At 38.3% G+C, this 19790-nt stretch overlaps 1 protein-coding gene across 1 annotated transcript in view; it reads left to right on the top strand.

The window, feature by feature from the left end:
* LOC132380342 (dynein axonemal heavy chain 17-like) overlaps positions 1 to 19790 on the top strand; it is a 247591-nt gene that overhangs the window by 185500 nt on the left and 42301 nt on the right. The window contains 5 exon segments of the mRNA XM_059949089.1: positions 11269 to 11433; positions 11521 to 11616; positions 13222 to 13439; positions 17119 to 17326; positions 18740 to 18855. Coding sequence (XP_059805072.1) covers positions 11269 to 11433; positions 11521 to 11616; positions 13222 to 13439; positions 17119 to 17326; positions 18740 to 18855 — 803 coding nt within the window.

Here is a 19790-nt window from a genome sequence, read left to right as displayed (position 1 = left end):
TCAGAATGGACAACCCAGGCAATTTCTTCAGAAGAAAAAGGTTGTTCTAACCATTTTCAATTAACCTCAAAGTGAGGGAAAGTTTAAACGATCTAGAAAATTATTCATAGAAAAATTGGCTTTAGGGGTATCAGATATAGTTTAGATTAAAATTCTCTAGAAGTATTATTTATTTCTAATTGATCAGATGTTATATCACCTCTTGCTTTGGAGATTTAACTATTAAAGTTTTAAGTTGATTAGCCAAAAGTTTGCCCTTTTTATCACCATGAACATAAAATTGACTTTTATCTTTTAAAAGTTGAGTTTCAACAGGGTGAGTTAAGAGCAGATCATGTTCAGTTTTAACTTCAACATGTCTTTTATATAAGACCATATCCAGATCAGAAGCATATTTTTGATCTAAATGTTTCAACTAATTGGCTAAATCAGTTCTCTCCTTAATAGCTTTTTCCTTAATACTTGCTTTATAAGAAATAATTTGGCCTCTAATATAAGCCTTGAAAGCATCCCAAATAGTGCTGGAAGTACCATCTAGTGTATTCTCTTCAAAGAAAAAAAGTAATCTGACTCTCTAAAAATATTTTTAAAACCTTATCTGATAGTAAAACTTGATTAAAATGCCAAAATCTGTTTGATCAAGACACACCTGGAAGATCTAAAGATAAAAAGATGGAGACATAGTCTGAAACAGCAATTTCTTTATATTCACAGGATCGAATGGGGGGAGCAAATAACTATCGCCAAAGAAAATCAATCCTGGAATAGTTATGATAAAGATGAGGGGAAAAAAGGGAATATTTTCTACTTGTTGGGTGTAAAATAACAGCAAACATCAATAATGTCACATTTCATCAGAAAAGATTGGATAAAGGAGGCAGATCTACTAATATTCAATCTTTTCAAAGATGAATGGTCTAAAACAGGATCAAGACAGCAATTAAAGTCATCTCTCAAGATTAAAGAGTATAAATTTAAATCTGGTAAAAAAAAGTTCAAAAAAGCTGTGATCATCTATATTCAGAGCATAGAGATTACCAAAATCCATTAATTTGTTATCTAATTTCCCTGAGACTATAATGAACCACCCATTAGGGTCAGACATTACATACTGTTGAACAAAGGCAACTGAATTGTCAATCAAAATCGAAGTACCTCTGGCCTTGGCTTGAAAGGAAGAATGAAAACCTAGACCATTCCAAAGCTTGAACAAACGCCCGCAGTCAGATCTGTGAACATGTTTCTTGTTAAAAAAAAATAATTGAGGCATTCAATTTTTTAATAAAGGCAAAAATCTTACTGCGTTTCACAGGGTGGTTTAAACCTACCACATTTAAACTAAGTAAATTAATATTGTGTACCATTTTAATATGTGTAAAACAGAGGTTAAAAATGTAAGCCACTGGAATATACAAAATATCCAAACCTTAAAATTCAAAATACTTAACCAAGCAATAGATGAGTTGGGGATAACCAAACAGCTGATAAAAAGGAAAAAGAAAGAAAATAGCCTACTCCCACCCTCCTCCCTCCCAAAGAAAAAAATCGCCCAAGAGAGGATGAAAGCTAATCTACTGATGAATCCCACCCACAACATACTACTGGCAGAGCTCCAAGGGAAAAAAAGATTAGTAATGAATGAATTCCAACCTAGACCAAATAACCTTCAAAAGAACTTTTTTTTAAATTAAAACATGGTGTTTGCAAAGAATAATTTCAAAGAAAACTTACTGAAGTTAAGTCTATTAATTTTCTAAACAGAAAAAATAAAAATACAAGAAGAAAGAGAAGGATTATTTATAAAAATATATTGAACAAAAAAAATTATTATTTAAAGAAAGAAGTAATAAACAAACTGCAAAATTGCAACAAATTGATCAGTCAAACTGAGGGAACAAGGTTATATGAAGTAGAAATAAATAGTTAAACTTCTGGAGTTGAATAAATAATATAGAAACATAGAAAATAGGTGCAGGAGTAGGCCATTTGGCCCTTCGAGCCTGCACCGTCATTCAGTATGATCACGACTGATCATCCAACTCAGAACCCTGTACCTGCTTTCTCTCCATACACCCTGATCCCTTTAGCCGCAAGGGCCATATCTAACTTCCTCTTAAATATAGTCAATGAACCGGCCTCAACTGTTTCCTGTGGCAGAGAATTCCACAGATTCACCACTCTCTGTGTGAAGAAGTTTTTTCTCATCTCGGTCCTAAAAGGCTTCCCCTTTATCCTTAAACTGTGACCCCTCATTCTGGACTTCCCCAACATCGGAACCAATCTTCCTGCATCTAGCCTGTCCAATCCCTTTAGAATTTTATACATTTCAATAAGATCCCCCCTCAATCTTCTAAATTCCAGTGAGTATAAGCCTAGTCGATCCAGTCTTTCTTTATATGAAAGTCCTACCATCCCAGGAATCAATCTGGTGAACCTTCTCTGTACTCCCTCTATGGCAAGAATGTCTTTCCTCAGATTAGGGGACCAAAACTGCACACAATATTCTAGGTGAGGTCTCACCAAGGCCTTGTACAACTGCAGTAGAACCTCCCTACTCCTGTACTCAAATCCTTTTGCTATGAGTGCCAACATACCATTTGCCTTTTTCACCGCCTGCTGTACCTGCATGCCCACCTTCAATGACTGGTGTACAATGACACCCAGGTCTCTTTGCATCTCCCCTTTTCCTAATCGGCCACCGTTCAGATAATAATCTGTTTTCCTGTTCTTGCAACCAAAGTGGATAACCTCACATTTATCCACATTAAATTGCATCTGCCATGAATTTGCCCACTCACCTAACCTATCCAAGTCACCCTGCATCCTCTTAGCATCCTCCTCGCAGCTAACACCGCCACCCAGCTTCGTGTCATCCGCAAACTTGGAGATGCTGCATTTAATCCCCTTGTCTAAATCATTAATATATATTGTAAACAACTGAGGTCCCAGCACTGAGCCTTGCGGTACCCCACTAGTCACTGCCTGCCATTCTGAAAAGGTCCCGTTTATTCCCACTCTTTGCTTCCTGTCTGCCAACCAATTCTCTATCCACATCAATACCATACCCCCAATACTGTGTGCTTTAAGTTTGCACACTAATCTCCTGTGTGGGGCCTTGTCAAAAGCCTTTTGAAAATCTAAATATACCACATCCACTGGCTCTCCCCTTCCCACTCTACTACTTACATCTTCAAAAAATTCTATAAGATTCGTCAGACATGATTTTCCTTTCACAAATCCATGTTGACTTTGTCCGATGATTTCACCTCTTTCCAAATGTGCTGTTATCACACCTTTGATAACCAACTCTAGCATTTTCCCCACCACCGATATCAGACTAACCGGTCTATAATTCCCCAGTATCTCTCCCCCTCCTTTTTTAAAAAGTGGGGTTACATTAGCCACCCTCCAATCCTGAGGAACTAATCCAGGATCTAAGGAGTTTTGAAATATTATCACTAATGCATCCACTATTTCTTGGGCTACTTCCTTAAGCAGTCTGGGATGCAGACCATCTGACCCTGGTGACTTATCTGCCTTAAATCCCTTCAATTTACCTAACGCCACTTCTCTACTAACATGTATTTCCCTCAGTTCCTCCATCTCACTAGACTCTCGGTCCCTTACTATTTCCGGAAGATTATTTATGTCCTCCTTAGTGAAGACAGAACCAAAGTAGTTATTCAGTTGGTCTGCCATGTCTTTGTTCCCTATGATCAATTCACCTGTTTCTGACTGTAAAGGACCTACATTTGTCTTGACCAATCTTTTTCTTTTCACGTATCTATAAAAACTTTTACAGTCAGTTTTTATGTTCCCTGCCAGCTTTCTCTCATAATCTTTTTTCCCTTTCCTAATTAAGCCCTTTGTCCTCCTCTGCTGGTCTCTGAATTTCTCCCAGTCCTCAGGTGTGCCGCTTTTTTTTGCTAATTTATGTTTCTTCTTTGGACTTGACACTATCCCTAATTTCCCTTGTCAGCCACGGGTGCACTACCTTCCCTGGTTTATTCTTTTGCCAAACTGGGATGAACAATTGTTGTAGTTCATCCATGCGATCTTTAAATGCTTGCCATTGCATATCCACCGTCAACCCTTTAAGTATCATTTGCCAGTCTATCTTAGCTAATTCACGTCTCATACCTTCAAAGTTACCCTTCTTTAAGTTCAGAACCTTTGTTTCTGAATTAACTATGTCACTCTCCATCTTAATGAAGAATTCCACCATATTATGGTCACTCTTACCCAAGGGGCCTCGCACAACAAGCTTGCTAACTAACCCTTCCTCATTGCTCAATACCCAATTTAGAATGGCTTGCTCTCTATGTTGGTTCAGAAAACCATCCCGCATACATTCCAAGAAATCCTCTTCCTCAGCACCCTTACCGATTTGGTTCACACAATCTATATGTAGTTTGAAGTCACCCATTATAACTACTGTTCCTTTGTTGCACGCATTTCTAATTTCCTGTTTAATGCCATCCCCAACCTCACTACTACTGTTAGGTGGCCTGTACACAACTCCCACCAGCGTTTTCTGCCCCTTAGTGTTATGTAGCTCTACCCATATCAATTCCACATCCTCCAGGCTAATGTTCTTCCTTTCTATTGCGTTAATCTCCTCTCTAACCAGCAGCAAAAGAGCTAAAGAAGAGTTCAAAACATGTTGAAAAAAAATTAACTCAGCAAAGAAAATATGATAAGAACAGAAACTAATCATGAAAGTATACAAGAACAGAAGAGAGAATTGTTCAAAAGAAAGATGTACTAAACCATTAGACTACAAAATTCCAAAAACAATGCCTGCAGAAGGCAGAGGGTCGTGGTGGAGGAAGTACATTCAGATTGGAGGGTTGTGACTAGTGGTGTCCCACAAGAATCTGTTCTGGGACCTCTACTTTTTGTGATTTTTATTAACGACCTGGATGTCAGGGTAAAAGGGTGGGTTGGCAAGTTTGCAGACGACACAAAGGTTGGTGGTGTTGTAGATAGTGTAGAGAATTGTCAAAGGTTGCAGAGAGACATTAATAGGATGCAGAAGTGGGTTGAGAAGTGGCAGATGGAGTTCAACCTAGAGAAGTGTGAGGAGGGACACTTTGGAAGGACAAACTCCAAGGCAGAGTACAAAGTAAATGGCAGGATACTTGGTAGTGCGGAGGAGCAGGGGGATCTGGGGGTACGTGTCCACAGATCCCTGAAAGTTGCCTCACAGGTAGGTAGATAGGGTAGTTAAGAAAGCTTATGGGGTGTTAGCTTTCATAAGTCGAGGGATAGAGTTTAAGAGATGCGACATAATGATGCAGCTCTATAAAACTCTGGTTAGGCCACATTTGGAGTACTGTGTCCAGTTCTGGTCGCCTCACTATAGGAAAGATGTGGAAGCATTGGAAAGGGTACAGAGGAGATTTACCAGGATGCTGCCTGGTTTAAAGAGTATGGATTATGATCAGAGAATAAGGGAGCTAGGGCTTTACTCTTTGGAGAGAAGGACGATGAGAGGAGACATGATAGAGGTGTACAAGATATTAAGAGGAATAGACAGTGGACAGTGTCGTAGTTTCTTGAAATAACCAGGAGACGCAGAAAATTCTTCGAGAAGTTTAAGCCTTTATTTGCAAACAAAAGCTGAGACAATTAATGAGCGTGTCACTAATTGTCCGCCGAGCCCTAGTTCACAGTATTTTTTATAGTAATTTCTTATCTTAGTCACATTAGCATATACTTGTTCTAGTGCCTTGACTGGTCCCCATACCATCACACCACTCCATAGCCCATACTTGCTCTAGTCTACTCCCTGGAACACGTGTTCCCCTTCTCGGCCATGACTGGTCCCCATACCATCACACCACTCCACGATCCCGTCTACCACCATTATCTCTACCTGCTTACTTTCACTGTTAGCTACTTTCTTAAGGCTAGCTACATTCTTACGGCACTGATGCATTCAGTAGTACAGAGACAATACAGAGATTACATTCTGGCTAATAAGTTGGATACATAGTAAATAGCAAACACAAGGCTGGTCACATAGTTCTGGCCACACAGCAAACGTTGCAACTTTATTCTCCAATAACAGCCAGTGCCTCTACCCCAGGGCACCACTGCTCAGTACAAGAGGACATGGCTTTAAGGTAAGGGGAGGGAAGTTCAAGGGGGATATTAGAGGAAGGTTTTTCACTCAGCGGTTGGTGCATGGAATGCACTGCCTGAGTCAGTGGTGGAGGCAGATACACTAGTGAAATTTAAGAGACTACTAGACAGGTATATGGAGGAATTTAAATTGGGGGGTTATATGGGAGGCAGGGTTTGAGTGTCGGCACAACATTGTGGGCCGAAGGGCCTGTAATGTGCTGTACTATTCTATGTTCTATAAATGAATATCTCAGAAATGACAGCTTGACTGCTCCAAGAACACAATTTCAGATGCACACACACCAACGTCAACATTGAGGAGAGTACTTTGTAGACCAAAACAATGAACCAAGATGCTAGACAAGACCAACGTAGTCCAAAAAAATCCAGTGTGGGGACTGCCGCAAATATTATATTGGCCTAACAGGGAATTGATCGTGAACATCAATTAGCTGTAAAGTGGAATGACCAAGTCTCTAACCATGAAGATTGAGAGGGGCACAAATTCAACTGAGCAGCAGGGAAAGTCATGGCACAAACAAACATGCAGCTTGCAAGAGAATTCCTAGAAGCGTGGTTTTCCAAGAAAAATTCTGTAAACAAGCACATAGTTCTTGATCCTATTTATGACCTGATGCAGGTAAAATTCTTAACCACAATATACGAAGTTTACCACACAGCCAATCAGTGACAAGATTTCCTCCCCACATCACAATTGAGTTTCCAAATTGATATCCAATCAGCTGACTGAAAAAATATATAAAGGCCAAGAAGTCAGAGGAGACATCACAATCAACTGCTGACTGATGATGTCAGCTCGTATGGTGATAAAATGTTTCTAAGTCAATTACAAAGATCAGAGAACAACTCATCCCAACCATCAACCATCCGAGCTACACATCTTCTGAATTATTTCCAGAGCTACTGATCACCATGAGAAATGCTTCTCTTAAAGCCATCCTGCTGTTGCTAGCCCACTATCAGGAAGAGCAGAATAGATTTGAGACTAGTATTTTAAATTTGTATAGGGTCATGAACGCAGAGCTAACCTGAAAATTAGCTTAAGAAATCAGTCAGTAAAGGTGGCTGAGCTTTAAAATACACAGAATGGATATACACGTTCCACAAGACAAGAAAATTCTCAAGGGAGGACCCACTAACCATGGTTAACTAAAAACAGTTAAAAACAATGACAATTGTAAAGCAAAGGTATATTGTTGTACAATAAAAGCAAGACAGAAGAATTTATAGAAAATGAAAAAGACCATAAAGATTAGTTAGGAAGGAAAAATTGTAGTGTCATAAAGCTAGTCAGAAATATAAGAAACAGATGGGAAAAATTTCTAAATATATTTAAATAAGTATAAACAAAAGAAATATTAGTGCTATGAAAATTGAGTTTAGGAAATCAATAAAGCAAAGCAGGTGGCACATGAATTAAACAAATATTTTGAATAATTTTCTTACTATGGACATTACAAGTAATATCCACAAAAAAGCTCTAAATCAGGGATTGTAAGAGAAGGCTGAACTTGAAAATTACAAGTACGGGGTAATGACACCGAGCAAATGGTTTGAACTGTGTTGTGATAGTCCCTTCATCTTCAGGTCTTAATTTTAATTTTCCAAAATTCCTTAGATTGGAAAAAGTGACAGTTATTCAGAAAAAGAAGGAAGACAGAAATCCCAGCTAGTAAATTACACCTCAGTTAGATTTATATCTGCTATAAAGAAAATAGTAGAAGCAATTAACCATGAGGGCACTGAAAAAACTTCAAGGTGAATAGGCAAAGTCATCATGATTTTGTGAAAGAGAAATCAAATATGATCAATTTATTTGATCTATTTGAAGTTATCATTTCATTGAAGAAACTTGTGTTGTGTATATAGGGGAAATAGTGTTTTCTGCACATAGATTTCCAGTTGATGGTCCATAGCCACGTCAAATGGTATTTTGGAAAATATGATTTTATGAAGGTGTTGTATTGCTGCAGATAGAAGATATTATCCTTGTTGGTAAGATGTAAAGAATGATGTATCATTCAAACTCCACTTCCAGGCTAAGTTGTCAGTTTGTCCCAATCTTCCTGATTCTCTTTACTTTACCAGGGAATCAGGTTTAGTTACAGATTACTCCTTCCAATTTCTGTTCTTATCCTATCAGATCCACCTCCAACTCTTCAATAGCATATCCAAATTGAAGCTTACTGGTTGCTCCTTTAACTTTAATGCAATCCTGCTACAGCCCTTGGCTGCATGCTGTTCCATTTTCTGAAAATCCTCAGCACATGCTGAGTCACATGCTCAGTCTTGGTGCATATTGGCACCAATGACACAGATAGGAAAAGGGAAGGATGTACTGAAGAGAGAATGTAGGAAGCTAGGTAGAAAGCTGAAAAGCAGGCCCTTCAGGAGAATAATCTCTGGATTGCTGCCTGTGCCATGTGCCAGTGAGGGTAAGAATAGGATGATTTGGCAGATGAACATGTGGTTGAGGAACTGGGACATGGGGCAGGGTTTCAGATTTCTGGACCATTGGGTTCTCTTCTGGGGAAGGTATGATCTGTATAAAAGGTGTATGTTGCACCTGAGTCTGAGGGGAACCAATATCCTTGTGGGCAGGTTTCCTAGAACTGTTGAGAAGGGCTTATACTATTTAGCAGGGGGATGGGAAACTGAGTGATAGGGCTGGATTAGTGGGAAGTTAGAGAACTGGGAAGCTTTTAAAAACCAATAGAATGCAATTAAACAGCCACAAGGAGGGAAAATATGAACTACGAAGGTAAGATAGCCGATAATGTCAAAGAGGATACCAATTTTTTTCAGATATATAATGAGTAAAAGAGGGGTGAGAGTAGATATGGACTTGTCAGGTCTTGGGAAGCTGAACGGTTTGATGGTAGTTAAGTCACCTGGACCAGATGGACTACACCCCAGGGTTCTGAAAGAGCTAGCTGAAGAGTTTGAGGGGGCACTATTAAAGATCTTTCAAGAATCAAAATACTTTTTCATGATTCCAGAGGACTGGACAATTGTAAATGTCATTCCACTCTTTAAGAAGGGAGGGAGGCAGAATAAAGGAAATTATAGATCGCGTTAACCTGACCTCAGTAGTTGGGGAGTTGCTGGAGTTCAGAATGAGGTTTCAAGATACTTGGAGACACATGATAAAGTAGGCCAAAGTCAGTGGGGTCCCCAAACTTTTTTTATGCCTGGTACCAATACCATTAAGCAAAGGGTCCATGAACCCTAGGTTGGGTAACTCTGCCTTAAGGGAAAACCTTGCGTGACAAATCTGCTGAAATTCTTTTGAGGAAATAAACAAAATAGACAAAGGAGAATTGGTGGATGTCATATACTTGGATTTTCAGAAAGCCTTTGATAACGTGCCTCACGTGTGCCTTTTTAGCAAGATAAGAGCCCATAGTATTACAGGAAGGATACTAGCACAGGTAGAGCATTGACTGATTGGCAGGAGGCAAAGAATGTTTTAAAAAAAAGGAGCCTTTTCTGATTGGCTACTGTGACCAGTGGTATTCCAAAGAGGTCAGTGTTCATTCTACGTTGTATGTCAGTAATTTGGATGATGGAATTGCTGGCTTTGTAGCCAAGTTTCCAGATAATACAAAAATTTTTGGAGGGGTGGGTAGTGTTGAGGAAACAGGGAGGCTGAAGAGTGACTTAGACAGATTAGGAGGATGGACAAAGAAGTGGCAGATGGAATGCAATGCCAGGAAGTGTATGGCCATGCACTTTGGTAGAAAGGATAAAAGCATGGACTATTTTCTAAATGGGGAGAAATTTCAAAAATCCAGGGTGCAAAGGGACTTGGGAGTCCTTGTGCAGGATTCCGTAAAGGTTAACTTGCAGGTTGAGTCTGTGGTTAGGAAGGCAAATGTAACGTTAGCATTCATTTCAAGAGGTCTAGAATATAAAAACAAGGGTGTAATGCTGATGCTTTATAAGGCACTTGGAAAGCTTCACTTAGAGAATTGAGTGCAGTATTGGGCCCTTTATCTAAGAATGAATGTGCTAAGACTGGAGAGGATTCAGAGGAGGTTCATTAGAGTGATTCTGGCAGTGAAAGGTTTATTGTATGAGGAGTGATTGATGGCTCTCGGCCTTTACTCACTGGAATTTAGAAGAATGGGGGGTTCTCATTGAATCCTGTTGAATGTTGAAAGGCCTAGATAGAGTGCACACCATTTAGAACGGAGATGAGGATGAATTTCTTTAGCCATAAGGTAGTGAATCTGTGGAATATATTGCCACAGGTCATTGGGTGTATTTAAAGTGAGGATTGATAGGTCTTTGGTTAGTTGGAGCTTGAAAGATTGCTGGGAGAAAGCAGGAGAATGGGTTTAAGAAGGAAGTGGATCAACCATGAACAAATGGCAGAGCAAGCTCACTGAGCAGAATGGCCTGTTTCTGTTCCTATACCTTCTGGTCTTATGGTCATTTCCAGATATTGAGAGAACTACCTTGTTTTTTTCCCCTCTGAAAACCATACATTTCATATTACATTGTGCATAATGGCTCCATGAAGATTTTACACAAATATGTAAATTATTCCATCTGTTGTGGATAGATTGCTTAGATTTCTGCCACCGTAAGGAGTTCGTATGTTCTACTTGTGACAGTGTGGGTTTCCTCTGGGTGCTCCGGTTTCCTTCCACAATCTGAAGGCTTAGTAGGTTAATTGGTCAGGTGGATGTAATTGGGCCAGAAGGCTCTGTTACCATGCTGTATCTCTAAATAAAAATAAAATGTTGTCTCTGTGGTGTTAAAGATCTTAGGTGCTACTTCAGTCTTGATCTGTGAATGCAAAAGTATTTGGCAAACATTCTTCAAAGTTCTCTAATTTACTGTAAGCAAAAATCATACATTAGTTTCTAAGATTTTAAAAGACAATTTATCCTTTCATCTATTAATTTGTCTATTAAATTAGTTTTATAGGACAAATTTATTAACCTCAAACTCTGAAAAATGGGCCAGGTAAAAAGTTAGCACAATTATTTAGCAGTCCTGTCCTTCACTTCTTTAAGTATGGCATTCCAAATGTAGTTCAGAACCTCTAACTTTGTACCTTATATGGTGTACTAAGGAATGAAATGTAAACGTTGATGTCTTGACTTTCAGGTAGACGATTTAAAAAGTAAACTTGCCGTACAAGAAGTGGAGCTGCAGCAAAAGAATGAAGATGCAGACAAATTAATTAAAGTTGTTGGTCAGCAAACTGAGATTGTTACTAAAAATAAAAAAATTGCCGATGAAGAGGAGAAGAAAGTACAAGTAATTAATGAGGTATAATAATTATTTTGCCCCAATGATGATAATTTATCATTATCATTTTATTGTAAAATTACAATAATGCATTTTATTTACATTTAGAATGTAAGAGAGAAACAACAATCTTGTGAAGAGGACTTAGCAAAAGCAGAACCAGCTTTAGTTGCTGCCCAAGAAGCACTGAATACATTAAATAAGGTATAACCAATAATGAAACAAGGTATATTGGACCATGCGCAAAGAGTAGATCAAGTGTAACATTTAATTTCTTATATATCTAGTATGGGCTTCATTCTAGGTTTTACCCAGGCCTAAGCCATGTTTGTTGAAACTGCACATTCTGTGAATGAATGGCTTTCCCCTGTGTGTTTCAGTTTCCTCCCACATATCTAAGATGTGCTGGTGGTAGCTTAATTGACAACTGTAAATTTCCTTTAATGTGAGTGAGTGACAAGAGAATTGTAAGGATTTGTTAGTGAGATGAGAGGCAGAAATGGGATTAGTTCAGGATTAATATAAATGATGCCTGATGATTGGTGATGTGAGCTAATTTTGTGACCTTTGGTAAAAACAGTGACAGGTGTGACTAAGAAATTATTCAAAGTATTTCAGAAGTTGGATAAACATACAAATAGTCCTGATGAAGGGGCTTGGCCCGAAACATCGACTGTTTACTCTTTTCCATAGATGCTGCCTGGCCTGCTGAGTTCCTCCAGCATTTTGTGTGTGTTGCTTGGATTTCCAGCATCTGCGGATCTTCTTGTGTCAATACTTAATTTTATTCATATACTGCTGACAAGGGCAATATTTATCAGCCCCTGAAAAGATTGCTAAGTAACTCGATGGGTACTCTAGCAAGTATATCCATTACTCAAGTAATTAATTTTTTCTAATGGAATAAAATATTAAAAATTTTGCAGCCCATTATTTAGTTTTCATAATATTGCTGCATTCAGTGTTGCAACTGTTCTATTCTGTCAGCTCATTCTTTTTCTGTCTGTTGAAAACACTTTGCTGAAATTCCAATGACTGGATAAACATTAAGGGAGAAAAGTTTGTCCCTGGTAGGTTGCATTGTACATGGATTCACAGTAGTGACCGTGTGCTTCCCAGGTGCTAACAAATCTGGTTCCACATACTTACAAAATTGAATCACTGCTATATCATCTAGAAGATAAAAGTATTCCCATGAGGCAAATAATAATGGTCCATTCTTAAAAGCTTTTTGAGAATGTGTTGGGAAGTGACCTTCATGTCCTTGCTCCTGAGGTATTGTTGAGTGAGGAGGTCTTGTATTTAGATTCAGTGGCTGAAGAAGAAGTAATATGATTTCTAAGTCTCAGGGAAATGGAGACAAAAAGTGGAAAATGTTGGTTAGCAGGTCAGGCAGCATTTGTGGAAAGAGAAACAGGGTTGAAGGTTCAAAGCACAAAGCCTCCATTGGATCTAGAAAAATAGAAAAAAAAGTTAGATTTAAGTTACTGCCATGGCATTTGACCGTTCTAACCTTCAATACACTGTTTATATGATTACACCAGTTCAGTTTCAGTTTATTGGTGACCCTAAGATATTTCCCAAGATATTGATGGTGAGAAATTTAGGAGCAGTAATTCTTTTTAAATGTCAAGTAGAGTTATTTAGATTCTTGGTGGTGATGATCATTATCTGCCAATTGGGTGACTGTTACTTGTCACTTATCAGGCAACTTCAAAAAGTTGGTCAGGTCTTATTTCAACAAAGATGTTTAGCTCTGTTACATATTTTGTTTAAAATTGTTAATTTAATATGTGTTTTGATTGCTAGAGCAACCTGACAGAGTTGAAATCTTTTGGCTCCCCGCCGGATGCTGTAGTTCTTGTGACTAGTGCTGTGATGATCCTTTTAGCACCAAGTGGTAAGGTCCCAAGAGACAGGAGCTGGAAAGCTGCTAAAATTATGATGGGTAAAGTGGACGGCTTTTTAGATTCACTGATAAACTATGACAAGGAACGAATCCCGGAGTCTTCCCTGAAAGCTTTCCGGTATGTCAATCAATTGTTAAATTGCTTATTGTCTGAAAAGTAGTGAAAATATGGACCCGTTAACCATTTGTTCTTAAAGCAAAATTTCAAAATGTAGAATTGTGCCTATTTAGTAATCATTATGAAAGATATAATGCACTATCAATCTAATGATTGGTTTAAACAATAAAGATGTTTAAAAATTGATAATGTACCTATAAACATAAGTAAAATTGTGCTGCATTATGCACACTAATATTTCAATCAATGACACTGGTGTTGATTTTAATACCCACATCTCACAGAAGTGGTTATTTGAATTGCAAATGTCTCCCCCATTCTCACATGCTATGTGAAGATAATTTCAACATTCACATCCATTGGCAACACCATAGTCAGTTTTTAATTCAGATCTTATTCCATTTCACTTTCCTATGAATATGTGTTATTAATGTCATTAATATCCACTTTCTGTGGATTATACACAGAAAAGGTCGTTTTGACAGCAGGAATAAACTCTGGAGTATTTGAAGCGATCATTCATTGCTTACAGGGTTGTTGGGGATTTAGTCAGCACATGTTGTTTGTAGACTGTGTCTTTGAGTGGTGAGCATAAGCTGTGTGTGGGAGTGGAGGGGTGCTGAATGCATCAGTCTGTAGTTGCAAGTAATGTGTGAGATTGACCACTGAACTTAAATTTGGCTATTTTCCTTCAGATTAGTGGATGCCATAGCAATGGTCCTGGTGGGATTCTGCCAAAAGAGCTTTTCTCACTCTTTCCCTACCATTTACACTTTTTTCAGATACCTTTGCCCTCTCCAACTCTGCCAAAGAGGATTAGCTTGCTTTCTATTAGGACTTACATCAGGAGGAATGAGGCCTCAGTTAGTTGGGGTCAACAATGGATGTTGTGTCCTAGATCTCTCTATACACAAGCCAGGACAGTGCAGGACGGAGAGCAAGCTATTGCCCATGTAGCAAGCTCACCCTGTCACGCATCTGATGAACCCAAAGGGACGGCAGAGACCGATACAGTTTGGCCATCAGCGGCATTGCAGGTGTTGGCAGTCAGTGTTGAACTAAACATAGGACTGCCTTAGGCATTCCTGCTCTGGAATTTTCCCTTGGAGTTTTCTAAGTAAGCCTTCCCCATGAATGGGTATAGCTACAAGACAGTGAGATCACAGCTTTCCTTCTCCTAGATGAGCTGCTAACCGTGGCTGACAAGCCCCATCTGCCTGAAGTGACTAGATTTAAGGTGTCAGTAGCCTGTGTTTGCCCCTTCTTCTGTCAGAAGAAGCAGTTCTGCCAGGCTTCGTAGCTAAGCCATGTGTGAAGGCCAGGAGCTGGACTTGGTTGTCAGAGGCCATTTGAGTTGCTCTCCTTTGTGAGTATTTACTACGTAGTGGGAGTTTGTCCCCACTACCACTCCTAGAAATAACAACTTTAAGGACTTGCATCAGAACTTCATCAAGATACATGCCTGACACCAGACAGCCAAAGGCACCCTGTTTTGAGCTCTCTCTGGTAATTAGTTTCCAGAATTACAATCAAAGTGCTTTGTTTAAATTAGCAGAGAAGCATCCAAAGTGGCAGTAAAAACTTTAATACTCTCTGAGAGCACCTGAAAGCTGTGCAGACCGCAGGAACAGTATACTGCAATCATAGAACATAGGAGCTGAAGCCATTTGGATCTAACTACATTTTGATCATCCACTTCAGTAACCTGTTCCTGCTTTCTTCCCATATCCCCTGAATCTTTTAGCATGAAGAAATGTATTTGCTTCTTTCCTAAATATATTTAGCAACTTGATCTCCACTTCCATTTGCCTTCTTAACTGCACATTGCACCTGAACATAGCCTTCAGGATTAGCTGTGCAAGGATGTTGAAGACTTGTGGCTCCTTCACTTTCCCAATTCATTATCATTCAGATAATTTTTTGTCTTTCCCACTCACTCAACTTGTCTAAGTTACATTAGATCCTCTTCATATCATTCTCACAGATACAATTTTCCCTCCACTTGCTTTCCACTTCCAGCTTCATGTCATCTATGAAATGCTATGAACCAACCGCACCCCCCCCCCCCCAACCGGCTTTTCTGGGCATCCCTAGAAACACTTGTTAACCCCTCGCTAACGAGCCACTGGACTCGGCACAGAGGAAACCCACCTTTCCTGGCTTTGTACGTCTAAGGCGTATACAACTTTGGTCCCACCAAATCCATGAGATTAGGATGTCTCGCCCACCCAAACCCCAGTCTGAGTGAATGCTGTATTACTTACTGCCCTGCAATAGCCCGATGGCATGAAATAACAGAGTGCACACTGCATGCGATTATAAATGTATATTTGTGAATGTTAAATTAACCTAAGAGTTAGTAAAGAAAAGAAAGAAAATGAACAAAAGAATCCATTATAATTAAACAGTCAAATGTACACAGGTTGGAGCTCTTCCAAAAGGCATATTCACCGACCCTCAGTAGACCTCCACACCTTGGTTCCATTGAATCACATATCCCTACTGGATCGAATTCTGCGACTGATTCTCTCTAGTGTCTTCTCTCCATCTCCTGCCGAACAAAGACCCACCACCAGTGTCAGTCATAAAGCTGCTTTCCCAGCCCTCTCTAGAACCTTCTCCCCATTCCACTCTCCTGACTGGATTGTCCACATTCCTAAGTTCCCTTATCTCTAACAGTAACCCAAGCACTACTCCTACAGAAAGACCAATACATGAAATCCCTACAACATCAGCAGCAAAACCTTTACCAGGGCGCTACAGTTACACTTTGTTCCCTCATTCAAATTATTGATTTATATTGTGATTAGCTTGGTCCCAAGTTCTGATTTCTAAGGCATCCCAGAATGTACAGGACAGGAGTAGACCTTCAAATTACAATATCTGCGCTGAACATAATGCCCATCTGAAGTAATCTTATAAGCTTGCACAAGATTGATACTTCCCCCATTCCCTGCATGTTCATGTGCCTGCTTAAATGCTTCTTTAAACATCGCTATTGTATCTGCTGCTTCTACCTCTCCTGGCAGTGGGTTCCAGAAACACACAATTCTTTGGCTTCAAAAAAACACTTGCCTTGTAAATCCCCTTTAATCTTTCTCCAGCTCACCTTAAATCTATACCCTCTAATATTTTACCTTACCCCCCTGAGAAAAGGTCACTGACTGTCCACTCTGTCTGTAACACTTGTAATCTTATATTCTGCCATTAAGTCACCCCTCAGGCATGTCTAAAACCCAGGGATCATAGCCTCAAAATAAACAGATAGTGTTAGTGAATCTTTGAGATATTTTATCCACAAAAGAAATGGAGTCTTAAAAAATATTGAAGACAGAGACAGAGAACAATAGATATTTGCATGTTAAGGAAAATGTCATTCCGATAAAAGATCATTGAAAGGAATAACAAGCACAAGATGAATGGCACACTTCAGTTCTTTTATGTTCTTTGTAAGTATTAGCTGTTGGACACAAATATGTTTTATCAAAACCTTTTTCAGATTGAATAAATTCTTGTCTATTACTGATAGCTGATATAGTTTATATTATATAGAAAATAGTACTGCAGTTATAATAGAAAAGATTTTGTATATTCATCATTAAAATATAGCAAAGTACTAATTTCTTAAAATTAAAAAAAAATCCTTTTAGTTTTCTATTTATGAATTTCCTTTTACCAGGCCAATTCTTGACAATCCAATGTTTGATGCTGAATTTGTTCGGACTAAATCCATAGCTGCTGCTGGTTTATGCTCCTGGTGTATAAACATAGTGAAATTTTATGAGGTGTTCTGTGAGGTGGAACCTAAGAGGATCGCTCTGGCACAGGCTAATGCTGAACTGGCAGCAGCACAGGAGAAACTTGCTGGTATTACACGTATGATTAATGTAGGTATAAACATCACAAATAATCAAAGAGAAATTAGATTCATTTTAAGAGTTCAATAAGATTTTTCCCAAAATCATGGAATGCCTTTAAAAAGTTAAGCGGGTGTCAGATTTAATTTTTGCTTTAAGTTTATCACACTCTATTAGAAATTTTAAATCCAGTTTTGCCTTCTTCACAAACTCAAACTGCATCAGACATCCAATATGATAAAAGAAATAATAATGTAAGAAATATAAATAGTAGGTAATACATCCCCCTATATCTGCTCTGCCATTCAATAAGATTACCATTTAGTTTTGATCTCAGCATCACTTCCATGAACCTATATTCCTTGATGTTCTTAATATCAATTAATTTAGCTCTTGAATATATTTAGCAACTAAAGCTCCATGTTCCTTTTGGGTCAGAATCAAAAATATTCTTTTCATTGTACCCCTTATTTTGAGATTGTGAGCTTGGGCTCAAAGCATTCACTGAAGGGAAGCATCAAAACCATATTTATTTAGCCAATTCCCTTAAGAATTTAATCTCCTATTTTAAAAAATTTGTTACCTCTTATTTTTAAAGCCAAAAATATATAGACCTTGTCCATTTAATCTCTCCTTAAGTGACAGATCTTCAGTGAAATCAGCCTGGTGAACCTTCACTGCACACCTTTAACAAAAGTATATCCATCCTTACATCCTGTACAAAAGTGCAATCTCATCAGTGTTTTATGCAATCAGAGCACGATATCTACTCTACTCCTGCTGTCAACTACTCACGCAGGGCCACCATGCCTTCTGTCCTTACTGATTGATTTTGATGTTAATGTTCACTGATTCATGTACTATGATACTGTGGTCCTTGGAACACCAACCTCTTTCAAACTTTTATAATTTAGCATATATTCCACTTCTCTATTTTCTGCCATATAGGAAGATTAAATCACAGTTTTGTGCAGGCAGTGAAGTGGCCTGCACCAACTTCACATTGACAATCGTCCCAACTATTTAGTTCATAAGGATTGCTTTTAATGATCTGATGTGCACAGTAAGACCCTTGTGTATACGAGTTAGAGGCAAAATTATTATTAAAGTGTCCGTTGGTCAAACTGAAGCTCTTAGAGACTGTGGAACTACGAACCATTTTCTTATAATTAGGGCTAGGTTTTTCTGTTTGTAATAAAAGGTAGCAATTTAGAATTTTGTCCAAAAACTGCAAATGATGCTAAGCTAGTTTTAAATCTGATAGAGATTTAATAACCAAAAATATCAATAATTAATCTTAAAAACAGGGTACATGTTGTATGTTAAGTTTATAGATCAACTAAGGACTGAATAAATGATGGAATTGGCTCAGAAGCTAAATTGTCCTGTTACTGTGTTTTATTTGAAATAATAAGTTATAATGGAACCTTTCTCAATTTTCAGGAACTTGATGAAAATTTAGCAAAGTTGACAGCTGAATTTGAAAAAGCCACTGCTGAAAAACTCAAATGTCAAGATGAAGCAGATACTACTAATAGAACAATTTCACTTGCAAACAGGTACATTGGCTTTACGGAGTGCTAAATGAGCAACCTGCACTAGTTCTAGATGCTCCACTCTTCAGAATTTCATTTCATAATCAATCCAGAGTGATCTTGAATGTATTTATTTCTCCTCAATGTTCCATTGTTACTGTGAATGACACACCAATGGAGACTATAGGAAATTCAAACCTTGCAGTTACCAGCTGCTACACACCTGTATCCAGAAACAGGCAACTCTAAAGACTGAAGCAACAAAACTTGATTGTGTAGATAACATAGGGATTTGCATTTATGACTGTTCTACTAAATGGCCAAATTTTTAAGCTATTCAGACTGTTTGCCCCTTTCATCTGTTGCAGATTTCCAGTTTGTATAAAGTTAACTGTTTGGAAATTTTCTGTGCTATTTAACTTTTCAAATCCCCAGCCTCCTTTTGGTCTCCTACCTTAGTAATCTCAGCAGTACATGATTACTTGGTCTGTGCTATTTGGCTAGGATTGTTTCCAAAGATTTTAAAATAAGATTGGTAATTCACCCTCATCTCCTGAAACATGTTATTTTGGATGATTGAAGATCATTCCTTACTGGAGCATATTCCAGAATTACAGAAGGAAAACTGCACTTTTGAAGGTATAAATTTTTGAGTGCACATTTTATATTGAGTCACATCTATCTGCTCATATTATGTAGACATAATCCTAAAGAATTTTGGTTAACAAATATGCCGGTATCAAATTTCCAATTCATTTAGGCATAATTCAATAAAAATGAATTAGTTTAGGATTTGGCCTTGTATCACTCTAAATTGGTTGTGAAATGCTATATGGTGCCACGTAAAAGTTCAGAATAATTTATAAAATCATAAAATTGGTACAACTCAGGAGGAAGTCATGTGGTCTATCAAGTCTAAATTGCGCTCCTAGAATTTCTATCAATTCTAATCCTCTGCT

This window comes from Hypanus sabinus, chromosome 23 (genome assembly GCF_030144855.1).
Source record: "Hypanus sabinus isolate sHypSab1 chromosome 23, sHypSab1.hap1, whole genome shotgun sequence".
Classification (NCBI taxonomy): Eukaryota; Metazoa; Chordata; class Chondrichthyes; order Myliobatiformes; family Dasyatidae; genus Hypanus; species Hypanus sabinus.
Note: the sequence above shows the minus strand (reverse complement) of the source record. Positions and strands in the feature narration are given on the sequence as shown.